Source organism: Euprymna scolopes, chromosome 24 (genome assembly GCF_053919585.1).
Source record: "Euprymna scolopes isolate OS-2025 chromosome 24, ASM5391958v1, whole genome shotgun sequence".
Lineage (NCBI taxonomy): Eukaryota > Metazoa > Mollusca > Cephalopoda > Sepiida > Sepiolidae > Euprymna > Euprymna scolopes.
Window position 1 is genome coordinate 77365302 of NC_136505.1, and position 12163 is coordinate 77377464.

The 12163-nt window shown below is 22.8% G+C and overlaps 1 protein-coding gene across 4 annotated transcripts in view; it reads left to right on the forward strand.

Annotated features, from left to right (window-relative positions):
• Positions 1–12163, forward strand: part of LOC145246782 (centromere protein L-like) — a 296745-nt gene that overhangs the window by 206506 nt on the left and 78076 nt on the right. For all 4 annotated transcript variants that reach the window (XM_080108575.1, XM_080108576.1, XM_080108577.1 and 1 more), the window contains 2 exons: positions 6371–6480; positions 11032–11101. In XM_080108575.1, the coding sequence (XP_079964701.1) occupies positions 6371–6480; positions 11032–11101 (180 nt within the window). The remainder of the gene's footprint in view (positions 1–6370; positions 6481–11031; positions 11102–12163) is intronic.

The following is a 12163-nucleotide window of genomic DNA, read 5'->3' on the forward strand; positions in this document are numbered from 1 at the left end:
CTCTTGAATTCGTCCAAGCTACAGTTTGCCTTTTGTCCACTAGACTTTCTTGTCCATAAACTGTTCCTACTATCATTAACTCCAGACTGCAAACCATTCTCACTGTTGTTAACTCATAACCACATAACCTCATAGCTCGCTTTTGTCTGCATTATGGAACAAATTCATATCCATCAATCTACTGAGAAACTCTTTCCTATTTTGTTTGTTACTCGATAAACCTATTTTCTTTTTTATTTATTTTTTATTATATTTCCTTTTTTATTTATTTTTTGTTATATTTCCTATTTATTTATTTTTTTGTTATATTTCCTTTTTTATTTCCTTTTTTGTTATATTTCCTTTTTATTTACTTTTTTGTTATCTTTCCTTTTTTATTTATTTTTTTGTTATATATCCTTTTTTATTTATTTTTTTGTTATATATCCTTTTTTATTTATTTATTTGTTATATTTCCTTATTTTGTTATATTTCCTTTTTTATTTATTTTTTGTTATATTTCCTTTTTTATTTTTTTTGTTATATTTCCTTATTTTTTATGTTATCTTTCCTTTTTTATTTATTTTTTGTTATATTTCCTTTTTTATTTATTTTTTTGTTATATTGCCTTTTTTATTTTTTTTGTTATATTTCCTTTTTTATTTATTTTTTTGTTATATTTCCTTTTTTATTTATTTTTTTGTTATATTTCCTTTTTTATTTTTTTTTGTTATATTTCCTTTTTTATTTTTTTTTGTTATATTTCCTTTTTTATTTTTTTTTGTTATATTTCCTTTTTTATTTTTTTTTGTTATATTTCCTTTTTTATTTTTTTTGTTATATTTCCTTTTTTATTTCCTTTTTTGTTATATTTCCTTTTTTATTTACTTTTTTGTTATATTTCCTTTTTTATTTTTTATGTTATCTTTCCTTTTTTATTTATTTTTTTGTTATATTTCCTTTTTTATTTTTTTTGTTATATTTCCTTTTTTATTTATTTTTTTGTTATATTTCCTTTTTTATTTATTTTTTTGTTATATTTCCTTATTTATTTATTTTTTTGTTATATTTCCTTTTTTATTTTTTTTTGTTATATTTCCTTTTTTATTTTTTTGTTATATTTCCTTTTTTATTTTTTTGTTATATTTCCTTTTTTATTTTTTTGTTATATTTCCTTTTTTATTTTTTTGTTATATTTCCTTTTTTATTTTTTTTTGTTATATTTCCTTTTTTATTTTTTTTGTTATATTTCCTTTTTTATTTTTTTTTTGTTATATTTCCTTTTTTATTTATTTTGTTATATTTCCTTTTTTATTTATTTTGTTATATTTCCTTTATTTATTTTTGTTATATTTCCTTTATTTTTTTTTGTTATATTTCCTTTATTTTTTTTGTTATATTTTCTTTTTTATTTATTTTTTGTTATATTTCCTTTATTTATTTTTTTGTTATATTTCCTTTTTTATTTATTTTTTTGTTATATTTCCTTTTTTATTTACTTTTTTTTGTTATATTTCCTTTTTTATTTACTTTTTTTTGTTATATTTCCTTTTTTATTTACTTTTTTGTTATATTTCCTTTTTTTTTTGTTATATTTTCTTTTTTATTTTTTTTGTTATATTTCCTTTTTTATTTATTTTGTGTTATATTTCCTTATTTATTTATTTTTTTGTTATATTTCCTTTTTTATTTATTTTTTTGTTATATTTCCTTTTTTATTTACTTTTTTTGTTATATTTCCTTTTTTTTTTTTGTTATATTTTCTTTTTTTTTTTGTTATATTTTCTTTTTTATTTTTTTTGTTATATTTCCTTTTTTATTTATTTTGTGTTATATTTCCTTTTTTATTTTTTTGTTATATTTTCTTTTTTATTTATTTTGTTATATTTTCTTTTTTATTTATTTTTTTGTTATATTTCCTTTTTTATTTTTTATGTTATCTTTCCTTTTTTATTTTTTTTTTGTTATATTTCCTTTTTTATTTATTTTTTGTTATATTTCCTTTTTTATTTATTTTTTTGTTATATTTCCTTTTATTTATTTTTTTGTTATATTTCCTTATTTATTTATTTTTTTGTTATATTTCCTTATTTATTTATTTTTTTGTTATATTTCCTTTTTTATTTTTTTTTGTTATATTTCCTTTTTTATTTTTTTGTTATATTTCCTTTTTTATTTTTTTGTTATATTTCCTTTTTTATTTTTTTGTTATATTTCCTTTTTTATTTTTTTTTGTTATATTTCCTTTTTTATTTTTTTTGTTATATTTCCTTTTTTATTTTTTTTGTTATATTTCCTTTTTTATTTTTTTTTTGTTATATTTCCTTTTTTATTTATTTTGTTATATTTCCTTTTTTATTTATTTTGTTATATTTCCTTTATTTATTTTTGTTATATTTCCTTTATTTTTTTTTGTTATATTTCCTTTATTTTTTTTGTTATATTTCCTTTTTTATTTATTTTTTGTTATATTTCCTTTATTTATTTTTTTGTTATATTTCCTTTTTTATTTATTTTTTTGTTATATTTCCTTTTTTATTTACTTTTTTTTGTTATATTTCCTTTTTTATTTACTTTTTTTTGTTATATTTCCTTTTTTATTTACTTTTTTGTTATATTTCCTTTTTTTTTTGTTATATTTTCTTTTTTATTTTTTTTGTTATATTTCCTTTTTTATTTATTTTGTGTTATATTTCCTTATTTATTTATTTTTTTGTTATATTTCCTTTATTTATTTTTTTGTTATATTTCCTTTTTTATTTACTTTTTTTGTTATATTTCCTTTTTTATTTACTTTTTTGTTATATTTCCTTTTTTATTTTTTTGTTATATTTTCTTTTTTATTTATTTTGTTATATTTTCTTTTTTATTTATTTTGTTATATTTTCTTTTTTCTTTATTTTTTTGTTATATTTTCTTTTTTATTTATTTTTTTGTTATATTTTCTTTTTTATTTATTTTTTTGTTATATTTCCTTTTTTATTTATTTTTTTGTTATATTTCCTTTTTATTTATTTTTGTTATATTTCCTTTATTTTTTTTTGTTATATTTCCTTTATTTTTTTTGTTATATTTCCTTTTTTATTTTTTTTTATATTTCCTTTTTTATTTATTTTTTTGTTATATTTCCTTTTTTATTTATTTTTGTTATATTTCCTTTATTTTTTTTTGTTATATTTCCTTTATTTTTTTTTTGTTATATTTCCTTTATTTTTTTTGTTATATTTCCTTTTTTATTTATTTTTTTGTTATATTTCCTTTTTATTTATTTTTGTTATATTTCCTTTTTTATTTTTTTTTGTTATATTTCCTTTTTTATTTTTTTGTTATATTTCCTTTTTTATTTTTTTGTTATATTTCCTTTTTTATTTTTTATGTTATCTTTCCTTTTTTATTTCCTTTTTTATTTTTTTTGTTATATTTCCTTTTTTATTTATTTTTTTGTTATATTTCCTTTTTATTTATTTTTGTTATATTTCCTTTTTATTTATTTTTGTTATATTTCCTTTTTTATTTTTTTGTTATATTTCCTTTTTTATTTTTTTGTTATATTTCCTTTTTATTTATTTTTTTCTTATATTTCCTTTTTTATTTATTTTTTTGTTATATTTCCTTTTTTATTTATTTTTTTGTTATATTTCCTTTTTTATTTATTTTTTTGTTATATTTCCTTTTTATTTATTTTTTTGTTATATTTCCTTTTTATTTATTTTTTTGTTATATTTCCTTTTTATTTATTTTTGTTATATTTCCTTTATTTTTTTTTTTGTTATATTTCCTTTATTTTTTTTGTTATATTTCCTTTTTTATTTATTTTTTGTTATATTTCCTTTATTTATTTTTTTGTTATATTTCCTTTTTTATTTATTTTTTTGTTATATTTCCTTTTTTATTTATATTTTTGTTATATTTCCTTTTTTATTTACTTTTTTGTTATATTTCCTTTTTTATTTTTTTTTGTTATATTTCCTTTTTTATTTTTTTTTGTTATATTTCCTTTTTTATTTATTTTTTTGTTATATTTCCTTATTTATTTATTTTTTTGTTATATTTCCTTATTTATTTATTTTTTTGTTATATTTCCTTTTTTATTTTTTTTTGTTATATTTCCTTTTTTATTTTTTTGTTATATTTCCTTTTTATTTTTTTGTTATATTTCCTTTTTTATTTACTTTGTTATATTTCCTTTTTTTTTGTTATATTTTCTTTTTTATTTTTTTTGTTATATTTCCTTTTTTATTTATTTTGTTATATTTCCTTTTTTATTTTTTTGTTATTTCTTTTTTATTTATTTTTTTGTTATATTTTCTTTTTTATTTATTTTGTTATATTTTCTTTTTTATTTATTTTGTTATATTTTCTTTTTTATTTATTTTTTTGTTATATTTTCTTTTTTATTTATTTTTTTGTTATATTTTCTTTTTTATTTATTTTTTTGTTATATTTTCTTTATTTATTTTTTTGTTATATTTTCTTTATTTATTTTTTGTTATATTTTCTTTTTTATTTATTTTTTTGTTATATTTTCTTATTTATTTTTTGTTATATTTTCTTTTTTATTTATTTTTTGTTATATTTCCTTTTTTATTTATTTTTTTGTTATATTTTCTTTTTTATTTATTTTTTTGTTATATTTTCTTTTTTATTTATTTTTTTGTTATATTTTCTTTTTTATTTATTTTTTTGTTATATTTTCTTTTTTATTTATTTTTTGTTATATTTTCTTTTTTATTTATTTTTTTGTTATATTTTCTTTTTTATTTATTTTTTTGTTATATTTTCTGTTTTATTTATTTTTTTGTTATATTTTCTTTTTTATTTATTTTTTGTTATATTTTCTTTTTTATTTATTTTTTGTTATATTTTCTTTTTTATTTATTTTTTGTTATATTTCCTTTTTTATTTATTTTTTTGTTATATTTCCTTTTTTATGTTTTTGTTATATTTCCTTTATGTTTTTGTTATATTTCCTTTTTTATGTTTTTGTTATATTTCCTTATTTTTTTGTTATATTTCCTTATTTTTTTGTTATATTTCCTTATTTTTTTGTTATATTTCCTTTTTTATTTAGTTTTTTGTTATATTTCCTTTTTTATTTAGTTTTTTGTTATATTTCCTTTTTTATTTAGTTTTTTGTTATATTTCCTTTTTTATTTAGTTTTTTGTTATATTTCCTTTTTTATTTAGTTTTTTGTTATATTTCCTTTTTTATTTAGTTTTTTGTTATATTTCCTTTTTTATTTAGTTTTTTGTTATATTTCCTTTTTTATTTAGTTTTTTGTTATATTTCCTTTTTTATTTTTTTTGTTATATTTCCTTTTTTTTTTTTTGTTATATTTCCTTTTTTATTTATTTTTTTGTTATATTTCCTTTTTTATTTATTTTTTTGTTATATTTCCTTTTTTATTTTTTTGTTATGTTTCCTTTTTTATTTTTTTGTTATGTTTCCTTTTTCTTTCCTCTCTTACATCCTAACACTTGGTATCACAGAATTTGTCGTGGTAAAAAATATTTGTAATGTTGATTTATGGTAATTTTATAGTTTTTAATCAACATTTAGGTGATGTGAGATAAATTGAACTGTGTGTGTGTTTTAAAGGTCAAAGTTTTTGAGACGTGGTCTAACACACGTTTTTGGAAAAAAATTTTAATCTAATGTTCTAACTTAAACAAAAGGAGTTGTAAACTGATAATGCAATAATGATGCAGTTCTTTGGCATGTATTGATACTATGCACTTCTCTTCAACCAAATCCTAAAGCACACAATCAATGCAAGATGCAATACTATCGCCATCACAGATTCTTCTTAAAAAGAATCTTTGCAGATTTGTCATATTCTTTGATGTCATGAGGGAGAATTAATCTGCAATTTTGTAGCCTTGATTGCACCCGGTGTCTATAGAAAGCACAGAGTCAATTGAAGACTTTGAATGAAATGGTTAAGACAGACAAGGAGTTTCTGTATTTTTGATGTTCATCACTGGAATAGCTGATGTGTGCAGATTGACACGGGGCACAATGAACTCATTTGGAATCTATTTCACCCACTCCAGGTGTATGGCTTTTCAGTTTTGACATATTTGTGTTAAAAACAATTTAGTATTTAATAAAGAGAATCAATTAATATGAAGTTTATTTCTAGAAGAAAAACATCCAGTAGATAACTAAGTACTATTAATGTTAACTTCACATGCTTATATTTTCTATTAAATATTAAATATCTCGCAAATTAGTTGGTAAGCCAAAATAAATAGTTTGGGACTAGTTTCCCAAATATATTTCCATTAAAATCTTTTCAACTAATAGTTAAATTCGCCTAATTTTTTTTTATAACGGATCTGATTTTATAACTTAAAAATGTATATTAAACTTTCTCTTTTTTTATTTCAGTTCTTCGAAAGGCAAGCTATTTGTACAAGATGTGCCCACTTGTGAATTTTGAAAGGAAGAAGTCAGCATTTAAGAGGTACGAGGCATCATTAGTGAGCTATTGTAATTCAGTAAGTAAACCAAAAAATATTCTGTAAGTTTGCAATGGAATCCATAAATTGCTTACAATATTTTATTAAAAGCAAAAAAATGATTATATATCCCTCAATAGAGAGCAATGTTGTCAGCATTTCTTTCTGATAATTAATGTATAGTTAGTATTAATAGTTAATGTATATTAGTATAATGTATAGTTAGTATTAATAGTTAATGTATATTAGTATAATGTATAGTTAGTATTAATAGATAATGCTAAAGTATTAACTATTCTGTACTTTTCATAAATCAAAAATAACATAATTTATATAAAATGCAATAGAGTGAAATTCTCTACCAAACCTGCATAGTTTTTAATGTTTAGAAATTATTGTAAGAGGCTTTATATTGTTCGACAAATTTACTCAAAAATTAAAAAATGTATACCATCCTCTCTTTTATAATAAAGCTGTTCAATAAGATTATATGAATCTTATTGATTTTTATCAAGGGAAACTTTGGTATAAAAAGCATAATTTTAAAAATGGAATTTTTGTAAAATTTTATTCACTGAACTTTAAACTTTTTTATGAAGAATAACATGAAATTTTATACTTTGCCTACCAAATAAAGAATGACTTTTATAAGCTGGAATGATTTTTCACAGTGAAATGATTAACATTGTGAACAGATGTTAAAAAACAGGATTAAAAATTTGCTTTTGAACAAAAAAATTCAGAACTAAATGCATTTGGGGATGGTAAATGGGGAAAAAAGTTGCAGGTTACTTTTAATGCATCTAAACCCAAGCTTTTTATCTTTGCATCATCAATGTTCTGATCCCCATTTGGCATCAATTGAAATGAATGGCTCTCGTCTTGAGGAAGCGCCATGTTTTAACAGCTTCTGGGCTTGACCTTTACTCCTGATCTAAAATGGAATACGTACATCAAATCTGTTGCCAAGGTCGCTGGAAAAATTATGGGATCCTTTTATCAATCCAGTAGATATCTACCTGCTAATGCAATTCTCTACCAGGAACGTCCAAGGATGGAATATTGCTGTCATATCTGGGCAGGGTCTGCTAGGAAGACTTATCCTGCTTTAACAGAGTTCAGAATAGACTTTGTAGCCTGGTGGGGATGCCCTTTTCTCTTTCCTGCAACCTCTTTCTCACAGAAAAGACGTTGGAGCCTGTCTCTGTTTTATCATTATTTTCATGGCAAGTGCTCGTCTGAGCTCCAATCTATGGTCCCCCCCCCCGCCAAACATTCATGAGAAACACTCATTTGGCTGTTAACACTATCAATAATTTCCCCTACTCTATATCTGTGCCTAAACCTAAATGTAGATTCCATGAACAAAGCTTCACACCCATGGAACTTTCTTCTGTTTACCTGCTTTCCAGCTGACTACAATAGGCTTTCTTCAAGTCCAATGTAAACAAGTTCTTGAGTCGTTTCCCTTAATTAATCCAATTTACCAAATTTACACTTCTAACGATTACTATGATATTGTCCTTTTGACCACTGTACACTCTTTAACCCTTATCCTCGAGTGGCCTCTGGGCCTTAATAAGTGGTGATTCCTTTGTAATAAAAACAAAAATTATTTAAATAATTCAAATAAACAAACTCATCATACAAGAAAAAATAAAAATTACATTGGAAAGAGGAAAAATTGAATATCATAAATATAACCTGAAAAATAGAAATATTGTCAGTTAAATTTTACAAAAATTTCACTATTTTTATCTATTTTTGTAACATACCTAGATTTACATAAATTATGAATTAAAAAAAAATATTTTTATTTAAGAGTTCACAACTTAACTATTTTGTACTTTTACCAACAGTGTTGTATACATTCTCAGTTGATTATTTTCTTTTAAAAAAAAGATTATTCGAATTGTACGTTTTATTTGTTAACTATGTTTTTCAGAGCTCATTCTGATCATTCTTGGAAAGATCTAAGCCGCCCTACCTATAGGAAGTTTAAATAACTTGCTTCCTTAGTAAAATTCACCTATAATACTTTATTTAACTTTAAATGATCCCCCACTCCCCTCATCACAAGATAAAACTTTCTTATCAGATTCACTTCACTTAGATAATTAATGACTGATCTTAGAGACAAGAACCTGTCCAAGTGAAATAAATATGCTAGAGTATTATGAAGAAGGAGGCCAAGTTTGTTATTCTGTCAATGACGTAAACAGTATTTCTTTTGTGTTTTCTGTTTTCACAGCAATGCATATATTTATATAGAGATCTCTTTTCAGTTTCAAAAGACAATATCCTCTGTGAGGGTGCCTGTATGAAGAGTCTATAGTGAAACAAAGGCTGCCCAATCTCCAGTTATGTCTCTCTTGAACCAGTATTGCTTGAGGTCAATGACAAGAAGTCTAGGACAGCAGAAGATAATGCTGGGATAAACAGTTTTCCTTCACCTTGATTAGTTCTACAATCAAGACTTTAAAATCTTGTTTACCATTGCAAGCAGCAAGCAACAAAGCAACAAAGCCCATTCCGTGCAAAATTTTGTAACAATTGGAGAAGATAAAAAGAAACTCTCTTAATAGAATAGAAAAACATCTCTTGCCGTGAAGCATGCAAGTTGGTAGTAGGAAATAATACTACTACCTACTCCCAAGCAGTTCAACAGGTAAACAAACAAAACTTCTTAAAACATAAATCCAACTGGTGACTGGGATAGCTTCAACTTGACAAAAACAATACAATTACAGCACCAAAAACACCAACTACTCAAAATAATCCTATCAACAAAGATATCCCACCCTCAGATAAAGTTTAAAAACCACAGCCCAGACACAAACTTCCTTTCCCAAAAAACAAGATCATCAAGTTGATCTTGTAGCTCTAACAAATAACAACCCTGAGAAAAAAACAAATTACAAAACTCAAACTAAATTATGACGATACGTCGTTCACAATTCAAAATAGTTAGCTCTCCATCTCGGGAACTCTTAAAGTCAGCAAAACCAAAAAGCCAACGATCTAACATGGAAAATAAAATTCAACTAATAATTCGAATGGAAACTGAAGAGTTGAAAAATGTAAACAACACAAAGGAAAACAAATGTAAACAACCTAAAAAAATGCCAAATAAGACAATCTTACACAATGGAACTGCAGAGGAATTAGATCCAATTATGAAGAACTGCTTATACTAATATAGAAATATAAATTCAAAGTTATATTCCTCAAAGATATCAATTAAAAATAAAAAATGAAACATTCTACAATCACATACACAATGATGGGTAAAAAGCTTCATGTGGTATATCGATTTTATTTAGGAAAGACATACCTCAACAACAAATAACCGTAGTCAGTGACTTTCAAACAATTGCTATCAAAGCAACATTACATAAAGCAATAAACATTTACTCAACCACCACACAAACCCATTAGTAATAATAAAATTAACAAGTTAATAAAACAAATTAATAAAACATTTCTCCAAGTTTTTAACTTCCATTATTTCATGTAATACTAGGTGACTTTAACAGTATGACATTCGGGGATGTTTGAAAACAAGTAGAAAAGGTAAGGACTTGGAAAAAATAATTACCAATAACAATAACCTCTGTATCATATATAAATCCCCAACATATTTTGATTTATATACTGGTTCATGTTCCACTATTGATATCACTATAACTGCAAGCTACATGAACTATACATGGAATGTCCAAAATAATCCTTGTGACAGTGACCAATAGTAATAGAAATCACTTGACAATAACAAGATGTCTGACTGGAAAATAAACAATGCCGACTGGCAACAATTTAAATTATTATGTACTGGCCTATAAACCCAATAAAACACTCCATGGAAACTTTAATCCCAATAGCAAATTAATACCAAAAGCCTCTGCATTAAACAAACATAATGAATGTAACATGGCAATCAAATTACAAATTGTTGCTCTTTGCAAATTCAATAAAGAATCTACTACCATAACCTAAACTCATAAACTTCTCGGAACAAAGACCCGGAAAATAATCAAATTGAGGAAAAAAAAAACCAAAACAATTGACAAAATTATTTAAACAAAATTACCTCCATCACCAAAACCTCCACAGTTTTGAAAATGATCATGAAAATTGTTGGAAGAAACCAACCTACTACGATCAGCCACCTTGTAAAAAAACAATGAGATCACAGATAGAAAAGATATTTTGCTGATACATTGAGACTTTCTTGGTAAATGCATCCCCTGACAACCTTAACACAGAATTTCATAAATTCAAAATTAAAAAAAAAAAAAAAAACTAATTCACTGCAAGGAAATTATGTGAAGTTTTCTCTCAGTACACCACGGTGAATCCTTGACTAGAGTAATTGATTTAATTGCAAAAAAGGGTAATTTCACTGATATCAGGGAAAATAAAAGTATTGCAAGTGAGGGACATTCATTGATCCACATTACATCCTGGGCAACGTCAGATCTCTCTGCTAGTACATTATAGTTTTCAGTTTGAGTTAAAGTTACTGTTTTTAGTATGCTGTTAAGATATTGTAAGCAATTTCAATTTTTACTTGTGTTTTGCTATTTTCAGTATACCCAAAATCAGTCCTACATTCATTCAGCAGTTTTTGAAGTGATTGAAGGATTGAATATTTACAGTGGTAAGTGTCTATTTTTCTTTATACTGTTTATCTCAAGTGGCGTTTGAGACAATATTAATATAGCTGTTATTTCTACTGCATGTAAAGTGCTATTTGATCCATCTGGGATATGTCATTACACATAGAACCCAGATGGATCAAATAGCATTTTTCATGCAGTAGAAATAACAGCTATATTAATATTGTCTCAAACGCCACTTAATAGCCGTTATTTGTGAATTTGAAGAAAGCTTTTAACAGTGCCAAGAAATGTTTAGTACGCTTTGCATAAATTTCAAAACAAAGAAAAATCGCATTAGAAATAACGTTACATTCACAGCTGTTGAAGTGAGAGTGCATCAGTTCTATACTGACTTGATTTGCAGTTGTTTTAAAAATATTGCACTGTTAAGCGAATATTGCAGATGATTTAGTGCTTGTTTGTGAAATAATGGAAGTTAAAAACTTGGAGAAATGTTATGGGAAGTAAAGGTCTGAGACTATTCCAAGACAAAAGTGATGATCAGAGTTCCCAGAAGAATCACTGTGCTTGAGTCAGAAGAAGAAGGTTCTTCTAGTGATTTCATGGAAAGTGTCAGATGCAGCTTAATTTGTTGTGGTATTTGTAAGTATTGGGTGCATGTGCAGTTGAATTCCAAGTAGGTTAAGAAATAACTAGTTTGTAATTCGCAATACACATGAAAAATTTTCAATAGCTTAAAATATTCCAATAATGGCATACATAGAAAGAGCTTGAGCTAAATATCTTGTCAGATTTTTAAACCTGACTAAAAATAGGGAAGTTATTACTATTTTTGTGCCTCACATGTTTGGATATTTTTCTCTCTTTAAGACCATTATGCTTTTTGTCATATTTTTTACACTACTTTTTCAATAAAAATGTTATATCTTTGTTAAAACAGAAGATTAAGCAATGAAATTTACCATATAAGTGTATTTTTGTGCTAGGAATTAGGATATGCTACTGAAAATCTCCAGAAATGAATGGTTTCCAAATAATCTGCAGTAAATGCACATACATATGTTGCAATTCCTTAAAAATGTCATGTATCCTTTAAAAGA